The 26,205-nt window shown below is 39.3% G+C and overlaps 1 protein-coding gene across 7 annotated transcripts in view; it reads right to left on the bottom strand.

The window, feature by feature from the left end:
• Positions 1–26,205, bottom strand: part of phf6 (PHD finger protein 6) — a 119,203-nt gene that overhangs the window by 31,097 nt on the left and 61,901 nt on the right. For all 7 annotated transcript variants that reach the window (XM_059976643.1, XM_059976645.1, XM_059976646.1 and 4 more), the window contains 4 exons: positions 18,553–18,713; positions 16,049–16,192; positions 11,926–12,030; positions 11,250–11,383 (listed from right to left, as the gene is read on the bottom strand). In XM_059976643.1, the coding sequence (XP_059832626.1) occupies positions 11,250–11,383; positions 11,926–12,030; positions 16,049–16,192; positions 18,553–18,713 (544 nt within the window). The remainder of the gene's footprint in view (positions 1–11,249; positions 11,384–11,925; positions 12,031–16,048; positions 16,193–18,552; positions 18,714–26,205) is intronic.

Raw genomic sequence — 26,205 nt, 5'->3', positions numbered from 1 at the left:
ATTTTTCAAAACTCGCTGGACTTGGCAATGGTCCCGGCAGATTGGAAAAATGCTAATGTAACTCCTTTATTTAAAAAGGGCAATAGACAGAAGGCTGGGAATTATAGGCCAGTTAGCCTAACATCTGTGGTTGGCAAAATGTTGGAATCGATAATTAAGGAAACAGTAACAGGGCATTTGGATAAACAAAGCTTAATAGGACAAAGTCAGCATGGCTTTACAAAAGGGAAGTCATGTTTGACAAATTTGTTGGAATTCTTTGAGGACATAACATGTAGGGTAGATAAATGAGAACCAGTGGACGTGGTGTATTTGGACTTCCAAAAGGCATTTGACAAGGTGCCACACCAAAGATTATTACTTAAAGTAAAAAATCATGGGATTGGGGATAATATTCTGGCACGGGTGGAGGACTGGCTTTCCAACAGAAAACAGAGAGTTGGGATAAATGGTTTATTTTCAGACTGGCAGTTGGTGACTAGTGGTGTTCCGCAGGAGTCGGTGTTGGGACCCCAACTCTTTACAATCTATATTAATGATTTGCAGAAAGGGACTAAGTGCAACGTATCGAAGTTTGCTGATGACACAAAGATGGGAGGGAGTGTAATGAGTGCGGAGGACATTGAAACCCTGCAGGGGGACATAGATAGGCTGAGTGATTGGGCAGACATTTGGCAGATGAAATATAATACTGACAAGTGTGAGGTCTTGCACTTTGGCAGGAAAAATAATAGAACAAGTTATTATCTAAATGGAGAGAAACTGGAAAGTGCTTCTGTGCAAAGGGATCTGGAGGTCCTGGTGCAGGAAACACAAAAAGTTAGTATGCAAGTGCAGCAGGTGGTCAAGAAGGCCAATGGAATGCTGGCTTTTATCGCTAGGGGGATGGAGTATAAGAACAGGGAGGTCTTACTGCAGTTGTACCGGGTATTGGTGAGACCACACCCGGAGTACTGCGTGCAGCTCTGGTGCCCATATTTAAGAAAGGACATACTGGCTCTCGAGGCAGTGCAGAGAAGGTTCACTAGGTTAATTCCGGGGATGGGTGGGTTGATGTATGATGAGAGGTTGAGTAGATTGGGACTCTACTCATTGGAGTTCCGAAGAATGAGAGGCGATCTCATTGAAACATATAAGATTGTGAAGGGGCTTGATCGGGTGGATGCGGGGAGAATGTTCCCAATGACGGGTGAAACTAGGACTAGGGGGCATAATCTTAAAATAAGGGGATGCCGTTCCAGGACTGAGATGAGGAGAAATTCTTCACTCAGAGGGTAGTGGGGCTGTGGAATTTACTGCCCCAGAGAGCTGTGGAAGCTACTACACTCAATAAATACAAAATGGAGATAGACATTTTCCTGGATAAAAATGGCATTAGGGGATACGGTGAGCGAGCAGGTAAGTGGACATGAGGCTAGGTTTAGATCAGCCATGTGATCTCCTGGGCCAGTTTTCGATAGCCTGGATGGGTCAGAGAGGAATTTTCCAGATCTTTTCTCCTCAATTGGCAAATCATTTTTTTTTCCCCCCGGGTGATTACATGGGTTTGGGCGGGATGAATAATAAAATAAAATGGGCGGCATGGTGCCCTGTTGGTTGGCACTGTTGCCTTGTGGGATTCGGTGAAAACTAGAGTTAAGATTGGATCAGCCATGATCTTGTTGAATGGCGGAGCAGGCTTGAGGGGCCGATTGGCCTACTCCTGCTCCTATCTCTTATGTTCTTATGTTACAGGGAGAAGGCTGGGAAATGGGGTTGAGGATGAGAAAAAAAAAAGGGATCAGGCATGATTGAATGGTGGAGCAGACTCAAAATGCAAGATGGCCTAATCCTGCTCCTACGTCTTATGGAAATAACAGATATCAAACTAAAAAATCGTGCATACAAAGTCAGCAAGAGTAGTTGGAAACTTTAAGATGGGGAAAATTTTAAAAAGCAACAAAGTACAACTACGGAAGCAATAAAGAAAGGGAAGCTAGATTATGAAAATAAACCAGGACAAAATATAAAAATGGAGAGTACAAGTTTTTATAATTATATCAAGCTGAAAACGAGTGGCTAAAGTGAATGTAGGTCACTTGGAGGACGAAAGGGGGAAATTGATATGAGATAATGACGAAATGACTGAGGCTTTGAATGACTATTTTGTTAGTCTTCACGGTAGAGGACGCATCTAACATACCAAAAAGACCTTTAGTGATGATTTACCAAAATTCTCTGAACTCTGGACAGGTCCTGCAGATTGGAAGATGGTGAATGTCATGCCATTGTTCAAAAAAGGATTTAGGCAAAAGACAGGCAACTATAGGCCAGTTAGTTTAACATCCGTAGTTGGGAAAATGCTTGAAGCTATCATTAAAGAAATAGCAAGGCATCTGGAAAGAAAAGGATCCATCAGGCAGAAGTAGCATTTATTCAGCAAAGGCAAGTCCTGTTTGACAAATTTACTGGAGTTTGTTGAGGATATAACAAGCGCAGTGAACTAGAGGGTTTGTTATTTACTTCGATTTCCAGAAGGCGTTCAATAAGGTGCCACATAAAAGACTTATGAAAAAGGATGCAAAGAGCTGGGGGTGATGTATTAGCATGGAAAGAGGATTGGTTAACTAATAGAAAGCAGTGATTTGGGATATATGGCTGTTCCGCTGGTTGGCAAAAAGTGGTGAGCAGTGAGCCACAGGGATTGGTGCTGGGCCCACAACTGCTCACGATACACATTAACAACCTGGAAGAGGGGACTCAGTGTAGTGTATCTACGTTTGCTGATGAAACTAAATTGAATGGAAAAGCAAATTGTGCAGAAGATACAGAGAGTCTGCAGAAGATATTGATAGGTTAAGTGAATGGGCAAGGGTCTGGCAGATAGAGTACAATGTTGCTAAATGCAAGGTCATCCACTTTGGAAGGAAAAATGAAAGAGTAGGTTGCATGTTGCTGTGCAGGGGGACTTGTGATTCATGCATGTGCATGAATCACAAAAAGGCTGGTTTGCAGGAGGCAATAAGGCTGCAATTGGAATGAGGGCCTTCATTGTTAGAGGGATTGAATTTAAGAGCAGGGAGGTTATGCTGCAACTGTACAGGGTACTGGTTAGGCTGCACCTGGAGTATTGCTTGCAGTTGTGACCTCCTTACTTGAGGAAGGATGTACTGGCTTTGAAAGCGATGTAGAGGAGGTTCACCAGGATGATTTCAGAGATGAGTGGGTTAGACTATGAGGAGAGATCAAGTCGCCTGGGACTCTACTTACTGGAAATTAGAAGAATGAGAAGAGAACTTATAGAAATGTATAAAATCATGAAAAGGATAGGTAAGATAGAGGCAGGAAAATTGTTCCACTAGTAGGTGAGACTAACACGAGAGGACATAGCATCAAGATTCGGGGGAGTAGATTTAGAACGGAGATGAGGAGGAACTGCTGTTCCCAGAGAGTGGTGAATCTGTGGAATTTTCTGCCTAATGAAACAATGGAAGCTACCTCAGTAAATATATTTAAGACAAGGTTGGATAGATTTTTGCATAGTAGGAGAATTAAGAGATATGGGGAAAAGGAAATGTGTCCATGCCCAAATCAGCCATAATTTTATTGAATGGCGGAGCAGGGTCAATGGGCCAGATGGCCTACTCCTGCTCCTATTTCTTATGTGCTTATGAAAACATGGAATACAATGGCAAGTTAGCCAGTAATAATAAAGAGCACACCAAGAGTTTCTTCAGATATATAAAGAGTAAAAGAGATGCAAAAGTAGATATTGAACCACTGGAAAATTACAAAGAGATAGCAATGGGGAATAAGAAAATGGCGGTGGATGCTGAAAAGGCATTTGATTCGGTTAATTGGAATTTTCTTTACAAAGTTTTACATAGATTTGGTTTCCAAGACACAATTATTAAAACTATACAGACACTATATGACAATCCTACTGCTAGGATTAAAATCAATGGATATTTATCAAATAGTCTTACCCTAGAAAGGGGCACGAGACACAGGGTTGTGCATGGTCACCGCTACTCTTTGCATTATATCTGGAACCATTAGCTCAATACATCAGACAAAATGAAGATATCAGGGGAATTACTATTAAAGGGACAGAGCATAAATTGGCTTGTTATGCGGATGACATTTTGATCTGTCTAGGGCAACCAACATACTCTTTACCTAAATTGATGCAATCCTTTGAACAATATGGTCAATTATCCGGATACAAGATCAACATAGATAAAACCCAATTACTTTCATATTACTATAGCCCACCAAGAGAAATTGGAAGTAGATATCCCTGGGCATGGCACACAGAGTCTTTCAAATATTTGGGCATCATTATGCCAAAAGATTTGGCAAAATTATCAGAACTTAATTATCAGCCTTTATATATAAAAAAATTAAGGAAGATATGGCTAGATGGAACCCGACTCCTTTTTTCAGTCTCAGTTCAAGGACTGAGTCTATTAAAATGAATATACTGCCCAGACTGTTCTGTTATATCTCTTTCAAACCCTACCAACAGAGATTAATCAAAATCAATTCAATGAATGGAACAAGATGTTATCAAGGTATATTTGGCAGGGTAAAAGGCCTAGAGTTCGTCTCAAAACTTTGCAATTAGCAAAGGAAAAGGGGGGATGGGGCCTACCTTCTCTTAGAGATTATTATTTTGCAGCACAGTTGAGAGCTGTGATATGTTGGTGCAACCCATCATATGATGCTCAATGGAAAAACATTGAGGAGTGGGTACTTCCCATCCCCATACAAGCAATTTTGGCTGATAACAACCTGCAAAGGTACATAAAAACTATTGATAACCCATGGGTGAAATTGACTCTTAAAATATGGAAAACTGCTAGAAAAGAATATAATCTAGAGGGAGATATTGCAATTCTTAAATGGTGTGCATATGACTCGGATATTACACCAAATAAATTGGATGATAGATTTAAGGACTGGACAGCTAAAGGATTAACAGTTCTTTGCAATATAATGAAAGAAGGAACACTGTTCAGTTTTGAAATGCTTAAAGAGAAACACTTATTAGAGAAACAAGATTTCTAACGGTATTTACAGATGCGACAATATGTTAATAAGACACTTAAAAATGTAACCAAGGCGAGTACATGCTTGATAGAGCTCTTTAGAAAAGCATATAATTCAGATAATGGCAGTAGAATCATTTCAAGCATGTATAAGGGGTTGTCAAATCTTCAAACACATTCAACTTCATACATTAAAAGAAAATGGGAGAAGGAAGGAGGGATAATTATATCTGAGGAAGAATGGACAATAATATGGAGGTATCAATGGAAGTGTACCAGTTCACAGAAATGGAGGGAGTTCGGATGGGAAAACTTGGTAAGGTATTTTATTACACCCTCTCAGAAATCCCATTATGATAGTAACCTCCCTGTTTGTTGGAGAAATTGTGGAAATCAAAATGCAAATCATTATCATATTTTTTGGGACTGCCCTGTTATCAGAATCTATTGGAGGGGGATACACAATGCCCTACAAGACATCTTTAAATGTGAAATACCCTTAGAGAGTAAGACCATATATTTTGGATATATACCTAAGAATGGTAGAAAAGATAAATATTTAATGAATATACTGTCGGTGGCTGGTAAAAAAGACTCTTACTAGAAAATGGTTATCACAGGAGAGCCCAATTTTAAATGCATGGATGGAAATTACAATGGACATTTACAAAATGGAGAAGATAACAGCATTTGTTAACCATAAGCTGGAACAATTTGATTCATACTGGGGAAAATAGCTTAACTACACAATGCCTCATAGACTTGATTTTATTCTCACAAATCAATGAATCTGTTGTAAAAAAGATCACTCCCTACTTGTACATAGTTCTTTCCTTTTACTTGTTTTTTCTTTCCACTCTTTTATATAAGTGTATACCTCAGATAAATACTTTGTGGAGATTTGTGATATATATGATTATATGATATATGTGTTGCCCTTAAGGCATTTGTTCAGTTTATTACATTTTCGCTTTAGTAATTCGTTTGTAATTATTTTCTAGTTAAAGTTAAGGTTGTTGAAAGTAAATTTGTTGTCTGTGATGTATCGCGGCATGCCATGACATCACAGCCGGTTTTGCCACGTCTTGTGGGAAAATACCGGTTTGGAGAAACAGGAAGGGGGGGGCTTGTGTGTGCAGGATCAGCGCGAGAAAAGTTTTCATTCTACGCTCTAAGAAACATCATAGAAGCAACGGCATAAGTTCATAAGATAATCGATATGTTGAAGTAAAAATGTTAATGCTGATTCTGTTAAAAGTAATGACGGTTGATAAAGTTTATTTTCTTGTGCTATTGAAAGAGTTGCTGGATAGTTTGTGTTGAAGTGTATTTAAAGCCAGTTGATGGCATAGGCAGATTCTGACTGTATGTTGTACTTTAATGTAATATAGTTTGTTGTGTAGTTTTACTTTTGCAAGTATTTATGATGTAAATGTGATGTCAAGAAGGAAACAAATACTGTATATATTTTAAGAGCAAACACGAGGAAATCTGCAGATGCTAGAAATTCAAACAAAAACACACATAAAATGCTGGTAGAACACAGCAGGCCAGGCAGCATCTATAGGGAGAATCGCTGTCGACGTTTCGGGCAGAGAAAGGGTCTCGGCCTGAAACGTCAACAGCGCTTCTCCCTATACATGCTGCCTGGCCTGCTGTGTTCTACCAGCATTTTGTGTGTGTTGTTGACCATATATATTTTGTATTGTTTTATCAACAGTTTTCACCATACGTTAATGTGGAAGAGTGAACAGTAAACAGTTAATCTTACTGCAATCCTGTCTTCGTTGACTACTGTTTACCTCGGTATTTAGTTTAGAGTTCTTACATCTGAGTGAGAACACTACAATATATATGTACAATGTCTGAAATACATCTTATGGAAGTGTTTGTTTGATGATGAACTTCAATTAAAAAAAATTAAAAATAAAAAAGAAAATGGCGGTTGAAGTGAATAATAATTTTGCTTCAATCTTCACTGTGGAAGACACCAGCAGTATGCCAGATGTTTGAGTATATTGGTACCTGAAAGAGGTGACTGAAGAAATCAATAGATTGACATGTTTCCAGAGAACTGGAAAATCACATATGTCACTCCACTCTTCAAGAAGGGAGAGAGGCAGAATAAAGGAAATTACAGGCCAGTTATCCTGACTTTAGTGGTTGGGAACATGTCAGTAGTCAATTGTGAAGGATGTGGTTTTGGGGTACATGGAGGCACATGATTAAATAGGCAACAGTCAGCATGGTTTCCTTAAGGGAAAAATCTTACCCTTCAAATCCGTTGGAATTCTTTGAAGAAATAACAGGACAGACAAGGGAGAATTGGTGCATGTTGTATACGTGGATTTACAAAAGACCTTTGTCAAAATGATGCACATAAGGCTCAACAATAGTCCATGGTAAAACAAGAAAGATATCAATATGAATAGACCATAGCCTGATTGGCCAGGCAAAAATGTTAGAATAAAGGAAGACTTTTCTGGTTGGCTGCCAGTGACTAGTGGTGTTCCTCAGTGGTCTCCATTGGGACTGCTTCTTTCAACATTCTATTTCAATGATTGGAATGACAGAATTGATGGCTTTGTGGACAAGTCTGCGAATGATATGAAAATACATGGAGGGGCAGGTAGTGTCGAGGAAGGACTTTGACAGATTAGGAGAATGGACAAAGAAGCGGCAGATGGAATACAGTGTCGGGAAGTGGATGGTTATGCACTTTAGTAGAAGCAATAAAAGTTTATACTATATTTTTAAATGGAGGAAAACTCAAAAATCCAAGCTGGAAAAGGACTCGAGTCCCCGTGCACAATTCTCTAAATGTTAATTTGCAGGTTGAGTGAAAACCATAAGGCATAGGAGCAGAATTTGGCAATTCTGCTCAGACAGACAGACATACTTTATTGATCCCGAGGGAAAATGGGTTTCGTTATTGCCGCACCAACCAAGAATAGTGAAGAAATATAGCAATATAAAACCATAAATAATTAAATAATAATAAGTTAATCATGCCAAGTGGAAATCAGTCCGGGACCAGCCTACTGGCTCAGGGTGTCTGACACTCCGAGGCAGGAGTTGTAAAGTTTGATGGCCACAGGCAGGAATGACTTCCTATGACGCTCAGTGTTGCATCTCGGTGGAATCAGTCTCTGGCTGAACTAACCAGTACATTATGGAGTGGATGGGAGACATTGTCCAAGATTGTCCATTGTCCAAGATGGCATGCAACTTGGACAGCATCCTCTTTTCAGACACCACCATCAGAGAGTCCAGTTCCACCCCCACAACATCACTGGCCTTACGAATGAGTTTGTTGATTCTGCTGGTGTCTGCTACCTTCAGCTTGCTGCCCCAGCACACAACAGCAAACATGATAGCACTGGCCACCACAGCATCGTAGAACATCCTCAACATCATCCGGCAGATGTTAAAGGACCTCAGTCTCCTCAGGAAATAGAGACGGCTCTGACCCTTCTTGTAGACAGCCTCAGGGTTCTTTGACCAGTCCAGTTTATTGTCAATTCGTATCCGCAGGTATTTCCATCATGGCTGATGCCAGATCCCACTCAACCCCATATACCCGCCTTCTCGCCGTATCCTTTCATGCCCTGACTGATCAGGAAACAATCAACTTTCGCCTTAAATATATGCATGGACTTGGCCTCCACCACAGTCTGTGGTACAGCTTCGCCTCGCCTCTGTTCTATGGGGTCACCCCTCAATTTTGAAGCTCAGCCCTCTCGTTCTGGATACCCCCAGGATAGGAAATATCCTCTCCACATCTACCCTATCTAGTCCTTTCAACATTTAGTAGATTCAATGAAATTTCCATGTATTCTTCTAAATCCCAGTGAGTACAAGCCCAAAGCTGCCAAACGCTCCTCATATGTTAACCTCTTCGCTCTCAGAATCATCTTTGTGAACCTCCTCTGGACTCTCTCCATTTATAACACTTTCTTTCTGAGATAAGGTGCACAAAACCGTTGATAATACTGTATGTGCGGCCTTACTGGTGTCTTATAAAGGCTCAACGTTATCTCCTTGCTTCCATATTCTACTCCCATTTGAAATAAATGCCAACATTGCATATGCTTTCTTTACCACAGACTCAACCTTAGGCTTTCTATGTTTCTATGTTTAACTTCCTTTGTTAGCCAAGGTTGCCTACACCCTTGTTATTTCAGAACAACTTCCTCTGTGGGGCATATGCACTTTGTGAACTATTCCCAGAAATTTCAGCCATTTCTGCGCTGCTGTCATTCTCACCAGTATCCTCCTTCATTCCACCTGGGCAAGCTCCTCTCTCATGCCTCTGTATCCCTTTATTCCATTGTGATCCAGATATATGTGAGCTATGCTTCCCTCTCTCAAATTGCAGTACAAATCCAATCATACTATTGAAGACAAAAGCAATCTTAGCATTCATTTTGAGAGAACTATGGTCTTCTAGACCACTGAATCTCCACTGGTACCAATCGCATTTTCCAGCTCGCTGTATCTGCAGAACCAAGTTCTTAACCTGATACATAAATGCTGATACCCTCTTCCTCTCCAGCTTCATTGCATTTTACATTCAAACCACCCTCCTTGGATCTCATTTAAATCTCTTACCACTTACTTTAAATCTAAGCCCTCTAGATTTATTCACTTATGCCCATCAATTTTGTTTATGTCTGTCAGGTACCCCCTCAGGCTCCTCTGCTAAAGGAAAACACTTGTCTAATATCTCCTCATCCTGATAGATATCCTTTGCACCTTTTCCAACGCAATCATTTCATTATACGGAATGGTGACAAGAGCTACAAATAATACTCCACAATAATCTACAATAATGATATCAATAAATTAGAGAGAGTGCAGAGATGATTTACTAGGATGTTACCTGGGTTTCAGCACTTAAGTTACAGAGAAAGGTTGAACAAGTTAGGTCTCTATTCATTGGAGCATAGAAGGTTGAGGGGGGATTTGATCGAGGTATTTAAAATTTTGAGAGGGATATATAGAGTTGACGTGAATAGGCTGTTTCCATTGAGAGTAGGGGAGATTCAAACAAGAGGACATGATTTGAGAGTTAGGGGGCAGAAGTTAAAGGGAAACACGAGGGGCTATTTCTTTACTCAGAGAGTGATAGTTGTGTGGAATGAGCTTCCTGTAGAAGTAGTAGAGGCCAGTTCAGTTGTGTCATTTAAGGTAAAATTGGATAGGTATATGGACAGGAAAGGAGTGAAGGGTTATGGGCTGAGTGCGGGTAGGTTGGACTAGGTGAGATTAAGAGTTCGGCACGGACTAGGAGGGCCAAGATGGCCTGTTTCTGTGCTGTGATTGTTATATGGTTATATGGTTACTCCAGTGATGACATAATGAATGTTTTAAGAAGTTGTACCACGATTCTCATACTGATATTTCATGACTGAGTTATTGGAAACAAGTATTCCTTATTGCTCCCAAACGCTATTCATCCTAACACTTAATGCCAGTGACATTAGCTCAAAGATACAAATTAGAAATAGGACCCTGAATTTTATGGTATGATCATACTGAACTTTATATTATCTACTTATTGCAAATTTTCTATACTTGTTACATGATGCCATTGCAAGCAAAACTGTGATATTATTGGAACACACAGTGACACACTTCATTAACAGTGTTTACTGGTAATGTTTTGTCTCTGAAGTCTCTTCATATTTGTACAGATATATGGTGGAAAGCATTCTGACTGGTTGCATCCCAGCCTAGTATGGAGGTTCCAACACACAGGATCAGAAGAGGCTTGCAGAGGGTTGCACGGGCACAAACCTCTGCAGTACTGACAGCATCTTCAAGAGGCAATGGCTCAGGGAGGGAGTATCCATCACTAAGGACCCTCATTTTGTTACTACCATCAAGGACGTAGACCCACAGTCAATGATTCAGGAACAACAACTTTCCCTTCGTCATCATATTTCCAAACAATTCATGAATACTACTTTGCTGGTCAGCTTTTGTCTGCACTATTTATATTCTAACTTATAGCTGCTGCAAAACAACAATTTAAATGGTGTGTCAGTGATAATAAAATCTGAAACACGTTGTGATGGCAATGAGTAGCACAGTATAAGAATTGAAATGTATTGGGAATTGAAATGTTCACACAACAGAGTTCTTAGAAACAAACTAATCAAGTACAGTCTTCCAGAAGATCAATGTGAAATTACTGTCAACAATTGGGTTCAGTACCTGTAGATCCCTCTGTCAAGGTTCTCAATGAATTTGGCTCGATCTTCAACTGCACAGTGGTAATGGTAAGTTTTGATGCAAGCTTTGATTTCACAGCCAATAGTTGCACCGATTTGACTGCATAGTGTACATTTCTGAAATTTAATGAACAAGTAATTTAGAGGAAAAAATGAATTGCTAATAATTACAGGCTGATTGGAAGCTACTTGTTTCACTCTACTTTGATGTACAACCCTTTAATATACCACAGCTGTCAGTGATGTCAGAGTGCCGAATGAAAGAGCAGCATGTAAAACTTTAACTGCTTGCTTGAATCCTGGTATGCTTTGTAAAAACATATAGTCTCTATTAGTAATTTGCCTGAACATTAGAAGCTAAACATTTGATTACATTCACCAAACTGCACAGCTATCTGGAAAAAGCAGGGGTGTGGGACAAATTAGTCTTTTCAAAGGCAATCGTATCAGAACAAGTTTATACTGAGTATGACCAACAGTGCCAATTATGCCCACAACAAAATCATTACAGAAATGAAGAAACAGTTACAGAAAGTCTATTAAATTCATTGGTTTATGTATGAACTCTAAACCAAACTACCAGCTTCATGATAATATTGACTGAACAGAAGAAAGACAATACAAAAGGTGCTAAAAGTTTAGTCCATGGAAATACAAACCATTCTTTTGCCCCTCTTGATTTCTTGAATGACTGTTTTGATATCAAAATCACCAAAATCTTTCCTAGATGAAGTTGTAAGCTGAACAGTACCAGAAGAAAATAGCTGAAATTAAAAGTAAAATTTATTAAAATATTGCCAAGATATAATTGTATTAAATTCAAAATCTTCAGGAAGGTTATAGATTGCCAAAGTATTTTCAATTCTTACAAAGTCCTTCAAAAATGAAACATATGAATTTTCAAAAATGAAAACTCTTCCACTAAAGCCAGGATTATTGAGAAGAAGGCGGAGCAAAGTGATGATGGCACTAAATGGCAACTCCTTCACTTCCATCTTCGGAAATAGCTCTATTTCTATCTTTATTTTTTCCCTTTCAGGGTTTCCTTTGAAGACCCTGACCTGGAGTTACACGCTAACTATGGTTCTTTGCAGGAATGGGACCCGCTCTCGTGGTTTCATTACTGGCCGTTGTTCAGCACGCCAAAGGCTCAGCCTAAGAGTTCGGCTCGGCTTTGGAGGCCTTTGATCTCGGGGTTCCAGAGACGGGCAGATCAAAGGTGTCACTGCAGGAGACCTGTGTGCCATTGGGGGAGTCAGAATATCTATGGCTGTGTTCCCAGAGACTCGAGATCTTTGGGCACAGTGCTCAAAAAAAGCAATGTAACGGACTTTTAAAATCGTAAATGCGTGAGTTGTTTGTTATATCTCCCCGCTTGTTGTGAAAATGGAGACAACCTCTTTCTCCCTAATCAGGGAGAGAGAGAGCCTGTGGTATGTCGAATGCCGGGTGAACAACGTAGTCTTCGGGGTAACTGCATGTCTGTGTCTTTACTGTTGCTTTGCTCACACTTGAGTGTTCGGTGGTGGGTGCCAATGCTTTTGTTGCTGGTGGGGGGAGGGGGTATTGTTGCTTGCTGCTGCTTATGTGCCGGGGGGGGGACACTTTGGGGTTCTAACATTTAACTGTTGTTCATTCTATGGGGCACTGCTCTGTTTTCATGGATGGTTGCAAAGAAAAAGCATTTCAGGATGCACATTGTATATATTTCTCTGACATTAATTATACCTTTCTAACCTTTGAATATAGAGAACAGTACAGCATTGGGCAGGACAATGTGATGACTTTTTATAATTAATATCCTCCTCCTCATCCATATGCCTCTATTGCCTATTCCCTTCATATCCATGAGTGCCCAAAAGCCTCAAACTCCACCAAACTTCCTGCTTCCACTATCTCCCCTGGTAAACCAGTCCAGGCACCCACCACCCTGTAACAAACTTCCCCCTTTAACCTTAAAAGCCCAAAAAAATTTTCCTTCATGTTTGAAGGGTTTTTCAAGCAATAGAAATGTTCATATCAACAATACAGATAAACAATGTATGATAAATTTCACAACTTTTGTAACAATCAGGTTACTTTAACTATTTTGCACCTCATCTCCTCTGAAATGGAAGTATGATCTTCAATATATCTTCCCAGATATCTTCTGAGCAGTGAAAAACACTGGGCTCAAACACTAACATGGTAAACACCACATGCTTTTGAGATTATTGTTCTAGACCCATCCCATTGTACTTATTTGATACTAACCTTTTCTCCAGAGAGATTCTTGTTCTTTTGTGCATAAAATATGTGGAAGTGGAACCATAGAGAAATTAGCTAGCAATGTTGCAATAATCCTTGTACAACACTGTGAGCCAAAAGGCCTGCTCCTGTGCTGTACTGTCCTATGTTACATGTTCTAAACATTCTAAAAATTAATTCCCCAGGAGTTTATCTGCCTCTCTCTCTCTCTCTCTCTCTCTCTACCTAAACCAGGGGTCGGCAACGTTTACCACTAAAAGAGCCAATATGGACCCATTTCCCACAGAAAAGAAAACACTGGGAGCCACAAAATGAAATAACACTGCATACAACGGGTTTTTTTTTGCCTTTATGCTATGTATAAACAAACTATAATGTGTTGCATTTTTGAAATTGATGAACTCCTGCAGAGAAAACGAAATTACATTTCTGCATGCAACAAAAACATTTTGAACTCCGAAAAAAAGACGTTGGGTTGAAGGTTACTACATAGGTAGCCTACCTTGGATCGAAGAATTAAAAGAAAGCGCGCACTGGCGGGTGTCAGGCATTGGCAGTGGTGATGTATATTAATAGCGATAAAAAACACGTTGTAGCGGTGTAGCGCTACACGCAGCGCTAAAATAAAGACTGCAGTCAAAGGTAACTTTATTCGAACTAAACAGCCTTGCTTTTAAGCCTCCCTCAACCCAGCCCCCATGGACGCAGATGCTGCAAAAGACGCGTACTCACAAACCCGCGTAGGCTATCTCCCTTAGCCGGAATGCTGGCTAATTGTGAGGAAATGTGTCGCCACACTTAGATCGTACAAGATCACCATAATCTTCAAATTTAGAATTACATTTCAAAAGCTAACAAACTAACATAAAATACATTTTAATTAAATACTGACCAATTATTTCCCAAAGCCACAGGGAGCCGCAGCACAGAGGTGAAAGAGCCACAAATGGCTCGGGAGCCGCAGGTTGCCGACCCCTGACCTAAACATTCATTTCTAAATATTCAAATAACTATCAATTATTCCTTTCTCCCTAACATTTCCTTTTATTTTTGAAAAGCAATTATGAAGTGCACATGAGAGCCAACAACCTGTTGTTGACCTCAGGAGGGCACGGAGTGACCACTCCCAGCTGAACATCGACGGCTCCTCGGTAGAGATCGTTAAGATCACCAAATTTCTTGGTGTTCACCTGGCAGAGAATCTCACCTGGTCCCTTAACACCAGCTCCATAGCAAAAAAAGCCCAGCAGTGCCTCTACTTCTCCCACCCCCCATCCTCATCACATTCTACAGGGGTTGTATTGAGAGCATCCTGAGCAGCTGCATCACTGCCTGGTTCAGAAATTGCACCATCTCGGATCGCAAGACCCTGCAGCGGATAGTGAGATCAGCTGAGAAGATCATCGGGCCCTCCCGCCATCACGGATATTTACACTACACTCTGCAACCGCAAAGGAAACAGCATTATGAAGGTTCCCATGCACCTCTCATACAATCTCTTCTCCTTCCTGCCCTCTGGGAAAAGGCACGAAAGCATTCAGGCTTTCATGACCAGACTACGTAACAGTTTCTTCCCCCAAGCTATCAGACTCCTCAATACCCAGAGCTTGGACTGACACCTTGCCCTCTTGTCCTGTTTATTAATTATTGTAATGCCTGCACTGTTTTTGTGCACTTTACGCAGTCCTGTGTAGTTCCGTAGTCTAGTGTAGTTTTCTCTGTGTTGTTTTTTTTAATGTAGTTCAGTCTAGTTTTTGTACTGTGTCATGTAACACCATGGTCCTGAAAAACGTCTCATTTTTACGATGTACTGTAACCAGCAGTTATGGTCGAAATGACAATAAAAGTGACTTGACTTTATATTGAAATGACAATAAAAGTGAGTTGACTTTATATTTAAATTGCCACCTCACTTCTATGATAAACATTCTCATCTACCCACTGTAACAGTTCTCTTTGCTGTTTCACTCTGGAGCAGACCTGCTCTTCTTGTTGCTGCCATTAGAAAGGAGGTACAGAAGCCCCTGGTTCAGGAACAGTTATCCTCCTACAATCATCGAACCAGAAGGGATAACTTCACTCAACCCAACCCTGAACTGTTCCCACAACTTATGAGCTCACTTCCAAGGACTGTTCATCTCACATTCTTAATACAATTTATTTTATTTTTTTCTTTTGTATTTGCAGTTTGTTGACTTTTGCACATTGTTGTGATTGCTCTTGTTGGGTGAGTTCTTTCATTGATTCTATTGGTTTCTTTGTATTTACTGTGAATGCCTGCAAGGAAATGAAGCTCAGGCTTCTATATGGTGACCCTATATTTAATTTGACTTTTGACTCCACCTACTTAACCTTTGGTATGCTTTATACTATATAGTCTAAAGATAGATATCTGCTATATGGAGTCAGGTCCCAAAAAAAAATTAAAAGAGAGTAAAATAAAGAGTTTGAATAGTTAGGGTAACCCCCAGATCCATCACACTTCATGCAGTACCTTCAGAGTTCCCATTCCGAATGAGGATTCTTTTCCCTTACCATGCATTTGTAATGTGCGGCAACCTTTTTAGCATTTGAAGTGTGCAGCTTTCCTCTGGTCTCATTTTCCTCATCTCCAGCATGGCAGAATCCACACTTTGGCCCTGTAACTGTGGGACTGCTGCAGTGAGGAGATCGTTCCCTCTGACGAGGACAATGGTTATAAAAATAAATACAAAGTTAATTACCTCTTGAAGATTTTTATTTCTGGTGTAGATAATTCAAATATACTGAAGGTATATTTAAGTTGTAGAGTAGTCTGATGAGACCATATGTTGGACACAGAGGCTGTGATATAGTTATGTTAAAAACTGAAAACCAAGTCACAACATGAGCGATAACCATAGATTTAACATGTTTGGCCAGAGAATTAAAGGCAGTATGAGGATTTCTTTAGTGCTTGTTTGTATATGCTTATAGCCACAATAGATCTATGGCAGACACAAACTCAATGGCCATCACACGGCACTAGACAATACAAACACCTGTCAGGATGCTGTTCATTGACTATAGCTCAGTGTTTAATAACATCACTCCCACTCCCACAAAGCTACAACCTGGACCTCTGAACCTTCTTCTGCAATTGGATCCTCTACTTCCTAACAGGAAAACCACAATCTGTGCGGTTCAGTGATAACATATCCTCCTCGCTGACTATCAACACTGGTGCATCCCATGGGTGTGTGCTTAGCCCACTGCTCTGCTCTCTCTATATCCATAATCATATGTCTAGGCATAGCTCAAATGCCATCTATAAATTTGCTGATGACACAGCGATTATTGTAGAATCTCAGACGGTGATGAGAGGGTGTACAGGAATGAGATATACAGGCTAGTTGAAAGGTGTCACAGGAACAACCTTGCACTCAATGCCAGTAAAATGAAAGAGCTGATTGTGGACTCAGGAAGGGTAAGATAAGGAAACACGAACTAATCCTAATAGAAGGAACAGAGGTGGAGAGAGAGCAACTTCAAGTTCCTAAGTGTTCTTTCTTCTCAAATCTCTTTATTATTATTATCCAAAATACAAGAGTACATCGAAGTAAGTAACACTTACAATGTCTCAAAAAAGAAAAAAAAATATTAAGGATTGAAAAATTTGGTGACACAAAAAAACGGGGAAAAAAACTCTACTAAAGCAAGAAGTGAGAAAAAAAAGGACCCATCAGGTGTTCAACTCCGGAGCCATGCGTCATACAGAAAGATTCTAAAGATAAATATCAAACCGCCAGCAAAAAAAAATTATACCAAAATTTAGGGTTAACCCTAACCCTAATTAGATCGTGGAGAAAATATATCAATTAACTCAAATGGTAATAACTAGCAAATGAACTCTATCTTTTCTCAAACTCAAACATAGGTTCGAAGGTTCTGCTTCTAATTCAGGACATAACATCACTTGAGAGAACCACTGTGACCAGAGTGGGAGCCGACATATCCCTCTACTTCAACAAAATGGCCCTCCTAGCTATCAATGCAACAAACGTAAGTTTGTTCCTAAGTGTTAAGATCTCAAAGGATCTAACCTGGTCCCAACAGATCAATGTAAAAATAAAGAAGGCAAGACAGCAGCTCTATTACATCAGGATTTTGAAGAGAATTGGTTTGACACCTAAAACACTCAAAAACTTCCAAGATGTACCATGGAGAACATTCTAACAGAATGAATCACTGCCTGGTATGGGGGGTGTGGGGGATGGCAGCTAGTGCACAAGTCCAAAACTACAAAAGGTTGTAAAATTAGTCTGTAGTATCCAAAACATCTTTAAGTAGCAGTGTCTCAGGAAGGAGGCATCCATTATTAAGGACCCCCATCCCCCAGGATATGCCCTCTTCTCATGGTCAGGAAGGAGGTACAGAAGCCTGAAGGCACACACTCAGCGATTCAGGAACAGCTTTTTCCCTTCTGTCATATGATTCCTAAATGGACATTCAACTCATGAACACTATCTCACTTTTTGTTCTATTATTTCTGTTTTGTACTATTTTTAATCTAACTTACATATATATATTTATAGTTATTGTAATTGATTTACCTTTTCACCCCTTCTATATTATTATGCTGCTAAGTCAACAAATTTTGCTACACATGGTGGTAATAATAAACCTAATTCTGAATTCGGGATGTATTTCCTACCAAGGTGGTGAAGTCACATTCAATCAAGGCTGTTACTATTTTATTTAACGATGTAGTATGGAACAGGCCCTTCCAGTCCAACAAGCTGTATCACTCAACCATGCACCTGATTAGCCCTAGCCTAAGGGGTTTTAACTGGTACTTAAAATAACAGAAGACTGTAGGTAAAAGGCAGGGTAATTCTACAAACTATACTGTTCTTGCATGACATGAGAAATTTCTCAAAAGGCTGAATGATCCCAAAATATACCCTAACCCTAATACCATTTTAAGATTATGGGAAAAAATTTGGTCAAGGATGAAAAAGATGAAGAAACTTTATCGAAATCATTTCCTTCAAATATCATCCCATAATTAAATTACTCACATAGGAACTGCAACTAGTTTCATCTTTTCCTTGGGATGATGTAGACATGGCATCATCTGACTCATCTTTCCAGTTAGGAACTCGTCGCCTTCCTCTTTGTCCTCCTCGAACACCTCTACGATGACTTGTAGGACACACTGTCATGTTTCCTGGGAGACCATCTGCATGGAGCACATCAAAATCACAATAAAACGGTTGATGTTCAAAGAGGACAGATTGGAAGGCATGTATACTCAGGCAATATGGTTGGAACTGAGAAATAAGAAAATGATTATCATGTTAATAGGATTATATTATAGACCTCCAAGAATCTGCAGGATCCGTTTTCCAGTGACATCATCATCGAGAATAGCAGCTTAATAGCAGCTAATAGCAGCTCCTCCGGAAAAACGCGTATTAAGCTCCATCAACCCATCAAATACAGTATTTTTCAAAAAATATTTGAACTGAGAAGAGGGACAAGAATGGGGAAAAAGAATGGAAATTAAAAAAGCGACACTGTGGAGCCTGCGGCCGAGAGGAGTGCAGCGAGCAGCTGTCCTACCCGACTGCGTGTTAGCGAGGTGGACACTGGGCCTCGTTCAGGCAAAGCGGCAAATATGATCGAAATTCTGAAAGAGATAAGGGAGTTCCAGAAAGATATAAAGCAGCAGCTACATGATATTAAATCAGAGCTCGCCAACTTCAATCAAAAAATAGTGGTGGCAGAGACTCGAATTGAGAAGGTGGAAGATTGCATTCAAAACATGGAACGGATACTGAGTAAGACGATAAAAGTATTAAATCACGAAGGTAAACTGTTTGACCTGGAGGGAAGATGACGGCGGAAAAATATCAGAATATACAACGTTCCCGAAGGAGCGGAGGGGCTGGTCTATGACGGCGTTTGACGTAAAGTTGCTGCGAGACACACTGGAGCTTCCCTCGACTATGGAGCTGGAAATTGAGAGAGCGCATCACGCGTTCATCCCAAAGCCTACCCAAGGTAAGGCACGCTCAATAATAAATTCCTTCGGTATACTACAAAGGCGGAGATTCTACAAAGGGTCTGGGGTAAGAAGGGGGTGTTTTTAGACGATAAATTAATGTATTTTGACCAAGATTACCCCCCCCCCCCATGGTCCTGCAGAAACATAAAGAATACTCTGAAGTAAAGCGAATACTAAAGCAAGAAAGCGTTAGACTTCAAACTCCGTACCCTGCTAAACTTCGAGTGTTTTATGAAAATGGGACGTGGTTGTACCAGACAGTGAAAGAAGCGACTACAGACATGAAGACCAGAGGATTGCCCGTCAGCGTGATCATACTGAGGGAAAGCCTGGCAGAGGAATTATCAGGCTCCGCTTGGGAAATAGTGCAAGAATCGAGAAGGCAGGAGACGGGAGGAGGCTGAGAGAAGTATGTCAGGAAGAGACCGGGAGTTTTCTGAAGACAGTCCTCACCCCCTCCAGAAAAGCCATAGGCTTTGGCTAACTTTAAAAATGTTGAGAAGCTAAATGGAAGCAAAAATAGATGGTGATATACCTATTATATAGAAATACTTATTATAATGTGGATTTTATATTACTTAGTTGTTATTCTTTATTCACTCACTTACTCCTTTTTCCCCACCAAAATGAGAATATATATATGCGCATATATGGGTGTGTGTGTGTGTGTCTATATATATACATATATATAAGGAGTACACAGAGATCTTTTCTGTGTAATGAACTTGTTCACTGACTTTTATGAATACTGCAATGGGGGCCCTCAACTCACAAGTAGGAGGGGTTATCCCCCACAGCTAGACATTTCCTCCAGCTCAACACAAAGTCATCTACCAGAGACCTCAGCCTTGGAATCACATGTTCATTGCCATTTTTGTTATTATTTGCATTTTTTGGTTCTCATTTGTTCAGGGAGCAGATCGATTAAGTTTTACTCTGCTAATTTCAATGATACATTGACAGATAAATACAGATGACTAAGGACAAAGTAAAATTCATTTCTTTTAAAGTCAATGGGCTATTAAATCCAATCAACCATAATAGAATTTTATCCAAAATGAAAAAAGAACAAGCCCAGGTAGTATATTTACAAGAAACTCATTTAAGTGATAATGAGCATAGAAAACTAAAGAGCTTCACTAATTTGTTTTTCTCCTCATATAAATCAGGACATAGGAGAGGAGTTGCTATTCTTATCTCAAGTAAGCTAAATTTTGAAAAAGCATTTGAAATGGGAGATAAAGAGGGCAGATATATTCTGATAAGGGGGGAACATAGACGGAAATTCAGTTACTCTATTGAATATATATGCATCCCCGGGAAGAGATATTGGTTTCTTTCAGAAAATTCCTGATATTATGGTAGCGGAAACAGAAGGTCTCCTGATATGTGGGGGAGACTTAAATTTACAATTACAACCATACTTAGATTCTTCCAATAGAAAAACCAATGAAACTTTACATAATCTTTACATAAGAAACTTTACAAAGTCTTTACATAAGAAAGTTAATACACTTTTTGAGGATGTTGGTTTAATTGATATATGGAGGGACCTTTTCCCCGACAGAAGGGATTACACTCATTACTTTGCTCCCCATTCTGTATATACAAGAAAAGACTATTTCATAACATTTGGAAAAGACAAAGACATAATAAATACCTGTGGAATGGGACAATAGATGTAAGTGACCATGCACCTATATATTTATCTGTTGATTTTGACATACAACCAAAGAATACTATTTGGAAAGAAAATTCAAGTCTGCTCAATGATCCGTACTTTAAGGAACAAATTAAAAAAGAAATTGGGCTCTACTTAGAATTTAATGATAATGGAGAGGTTTCACATCCCATTTTATGGGATACTTTGAAGGCTGTCTTAAGAGGGAAAATTATAGCGATATCTTCATATAAGAAAAAAATAAGGAATAAAACATTAGAGGAATTACAAAATAGGCTGAAGGAACTAGAGAAAAAACAAATTGAATTTGGCACAGGATACATTAGGTGAAATTAAAAGAATTAGGAATGAAACTCATAGTTTGGCTACATAAGAAATCAGGAATTATGAAAGCGGATCAAAATCTATGAAAATACTGGCGTGGAAACTGAAAAAAAAAAGATAGCAGAAAATACAATTCATAGAATTAGGAACCCAAGAATGAAAATGATACAAAATAAGCTAAGTGAAATGCAAGAAGCTTTTGACGTGTTTTACAAAACTCAATATTCCAAAGTTCCAGGGGGAAGCATAACCCAAATTGACACCTTCTTGAATTCTCGAGTTACCCTCTTTAAGCGAAGAACAAAATAGAATGATGACTGCTGACATAACTGAAGTTCAATTAAAACCTGCAATTAGTAGGCTTAAAATAAGCAAGTCACCAGGATCAGATGGGTACATGGCAGAGTGGTACAAAGAATTGAAAAATGAATTAATTCCTGTTTTACTCCCCACACTGAACTGGGCTCTAAAAAAAGGCACAAATACCACCCAGTTGGAAGGAAGCGATAATCTCAGCTATACCGAAAGAAGGCAAGGATAAAATGGAATGCGGTTCATTTAGACCAATATCCATTCCATCGTGGCCAAATGATTAGGAATTTCTACCCATACTGACACGTAGCGATCAGACAGGTTTTATACGACAACGCCAAACACAAGACAATATACGAAGGACACTACACATTATGGATCATATACAAAAAAAATAAAATTGAAGCAATAGTGATAAGCGTGGATGCTGAAAAGGCATTTGATTCGGTTAATTGGAATTTTCTTTACAAAGTTTTACATAGATTTGGTTTCCAAGACACAATTATTAAAACTATACAGACACTATATGACAATCCTACTGCTAGGATTAAAATCAATGGATATTTATCAAATAGTCTTACCCTAGAAAGGGGCACGAGACACAGGGTTGTGCATGGTCACCGCTACTCTTTGCATTATATCTGGAACCATTAGCTCAATACATCAGACAAAATGAAGATATCAGGGGAATTACTATTAAAGGGACAGAGCATAAATTGGCTTGTTATGCGGATGACATTTTGATCTGTCTAGGGCAACCAACATACTCTTTACCTAAATTGATGCAATCCTTTGAACAATATGGTCAATTATCCGGATACAAGATCAACATAGATAAAACCCAATTACTTTCATATTACTATAGCCCACCAAGAGAAATTGGAAGTAGATATCCCTGGGCATGGCACACAGAGTCTTTCAAATATTTGGGCATCATTATGCCAAAAGATTTGGCAAAATTATCAGAACTTAATTATCAGCCTTTATATATAAAAAAATTAAGGAAGATATGGCTAGATGGAACCCGACTCCTTTTTTCAGTCTCAGTTCAAGGACTGAGTCTATTAAAATGAATATACTGCCCAGACTGTTCTGTTATATCTCTTTCAAACCCTACCAACAGAGATTAATCAAAATCAATTCAATGAATGGAACAAGATGTTATCAAGGTATATTTGGCAGGGTAAAAGGCCTAGAGTTCGTCTCAAAACTTTGCAATTAGCAAAGGAAAAGGGGGGATGGGGCCTACCTTCTCTTAGAGATTATTATTTTGCAGCACAGTTGAGAGCTGTGATATATTGGTGCAACCCATCATATGATGCTCAATGGAAAAACATTGAGGAGTGGGTACTTCCCATCCCCATACAAGCAATTTTGGCTGATAACAACCTGCAAAGGTACATAAAAACTATTGATAACCCATGGGTGAAATTGACTCTTAAAATATGGAAAACTGCTAGAAAAGAATAAAATCTAGAGGGAGATATTGCAATTCTTAAATGGTGTGCATATGACTCGGATATTACACCAAATAAATTGGATGCTAGATTTAAGGACTGGACAGCTAAAGGATTAACAGTTCTTTGCAATATAATGAAAGAAGGAACACTGTTCAGTTTTGAAATGCTTAAAGAGAAACACTTATTAGAGAAACAAGATTTCTAACGGTATTTACAGATGCGACAATATGTTAATAAGACACTTAAAAATGTAACCAAGGCGAGTACATGCTTGATAGAGCTCTTTAGAAAAGCATGTAATTCAGATAATGGCAGTAGAATCATTTCAAGCATGTATAAGGGGTTGTCAAATCTTCAAACACATTCGACTTCATACATTAAAAGAAAATGGGAGAAGGAAGGAGGGATAATTATATCTGAGGAAGAATGGACAATAATATGGAGGTATCAATGGAAGGGTACCAGTTCACAGAAATGGAGGGAGTTCGGATGGAAAAACTTGGTAAGATATTTTATTACACCCTCTCAGAAATCCCATTATGATAGTAACCTCCCTGTTTGTTGGAGAAATTGTGGAAATTAAAACGCAAATCATTATCATATTTTTTGGGACTGCCCTTTTATCAATAACTATTGGAGGGGAATACACAATGCCCTACAAGACATCTTTAAATGTGAAATGCCCTTAGAGCGTAAGACCATATATTTTGGATATATACCTCAAGAATGGTTGAAAAGAGATGAATATTTAATGAATATACTGTTGATGGCTGGTAAAAAGACTCTTACTAGGAAATGGTTATCACAGGAGAGCCCAATTTTAAATGTATGGATGGAAATTACAATGGACATTTACAAAATGGAGAAGATAACAGCAAAAGCCGGAACAATTTGATTCATACTGGGAAAAATAGTTTAACTACATAATGCCTCAGAGGCCTGATTTTATTCTCACAAATCAATGAATAGGTTGTAAAAAAAAATCACTCCCTGCTTATACATAGTTTTTTCTTTCCGCTCTTTTCCAAAAGCGTATACCTCATAAATACTTTGTGGAGATTTATGATATATATGATTATATGATATATATGTACAATGTCTGAAATACATCTTATGGAAATGTTTGTTTGATGAAGAACTTCAATAAAAAAAATAAATTACAAAACAAAAATCTGCAGGATCGAGAGGAACAAACTTGCAGAGCAAGCAGACATTTGCAATAAATATAAAGTTGAGATAGTAGGTGCTTTTAACTTCCTACATATTGACTGAGACTCTCAAACTACAAAGGAATTGGATGAGATAATTTGCTAAATATGTTTAGGAAAGTTTCCATCAATAATGGAAATATTAATCAATAGGTAGAGGTCCCTACTGCAGAGAGTGAATACTCTATCTCCTCTTCAGGAATGCGACAGGGCAGGTGACAGAAGAGTGTGAAAGATAATGTTATCATAATTTCATTAGTTTTAAGATCATTTATAGAGAAGGATAGTACTGATCCTTGGATTGAGATTCTAAACTGGAGGAAAGCCCATTTTGATGGCATTAGAAGAGATCAGACAGGCATAGATTGGAATAGCAAAGGGATGCTTGGTAACTGAAAGCCTTTCAAAAGTGAAATATTGAGAGTACAATATTTGTTGTGTTCCTTTTGAAATAAAAAGCTAAGGTGACAGGTTTAGAGAACCTTAGTAATCAACAGATATTGAAGTCCTGGTAAAGAAAAAAGAGGCACACTTCAGGTATAGGTGTTCGAGTGTAAGAAATGCAAGAAATGGCACAAGTTTGTTCGAGTAGTCAAGGTGAAAGATAATTCTACGGACTTTTACATATATATTAAGAGTGAAAGGTCAGAAGGGACAAAATTGGTCCCTTTGAAGATAAGCATGGTCTGCATGGAACCGACAGAAATGGGAGTGGGGGTGGTAAGATCTTTTACATCTGTATTTAAATTGGAGATGGACATAGAAGCTACAGAACTGAGGCAAATGAGTAGCGAGACCATGGACCACATCTGGAGTGGAGGAAAAGGTACTTGCTGTCTTTAGACAAATTAAGGCAGGTAAATCCAAAGCCTGACAAGATGCCCCTCAGAACTTGCAGGATGCTAGTGCAGAAATTGAGAGGCCGCGGGAGAGATACTTAAAACATTCTTAGGCATGGGTTGAGGTGCCAGAGGATTGGACAATAGGTAATGTTTTCCCGTTGTTCAAGGAAGTCTGCAACTATAAACTGTAAAACTCGGATGGTGATCCTGACGTCAGTTGAGAGTAAATTACTAGAGGATATTCTAAAGGACTGGATATTTAAGTATTTGGAAGATAGGACCTTATTATGGATTGTCAACATGGCTGTGTGTGTGGCTGGTCACATCTAACCAATCTTACGAGGAGATTATCAAGGTTCATGAAAGAAATAATGGTGGATGTTATCTACATAGACTTCAGCAAGGCCTTTAACAAAGTCCTGCATGGCCTTAACAGCCCTTCCACACAAGGCAGACTTTCACATGCAAAATTCCCCACATTATTTCTTGCATCGGTACTCCCATTGTGACTCCTATTACAGAGGTGAGACAAGAAACAAACCGGGCAACTGCTTTACTGAGCACTTTCATTCCATTTGCCATGGCCACCCAGATTGTGGCATTCCCACACTGACGTGTCTGTCCTCAGCCTCCTCTACAACTAAGCAGAACAGCACTTCATCCTCCAGCCTAGTGGTACTAAAGCTGAGTTATCCAACTTGCTTTGTCAATTCCAGCAATCACCTCCCGGCTTTTGGCATACACACCGATACTCCCTTCTCTCATTTACCTATCAACAACCCCCCCCCCCCCACTCAATTTCTTACTTGAATCCGACCTGTCACCTGCTAAATCTTG

The sequence above is a fragment of the Hypanus sabinus genome, chromosome 8 (assembly GCF_030144855.1).
Source record: "Hypanus sabinus isolate sHypSab1 chromosome 8, sHypSab1.hap1, whole genome shotgun sequence".
Lineage (NCBI taxonomy): Eukaryota > Metazoa > Chordata > Chondrichthyes > Myliobatiformes > Dasyatidae > Hypanus > Hypanus sabinus.
The sequence above is the reverse complement of the archived record's forward strand: the minus strand, read 5'-3'. Positions and strand labels throughout refer to the sequence as shown.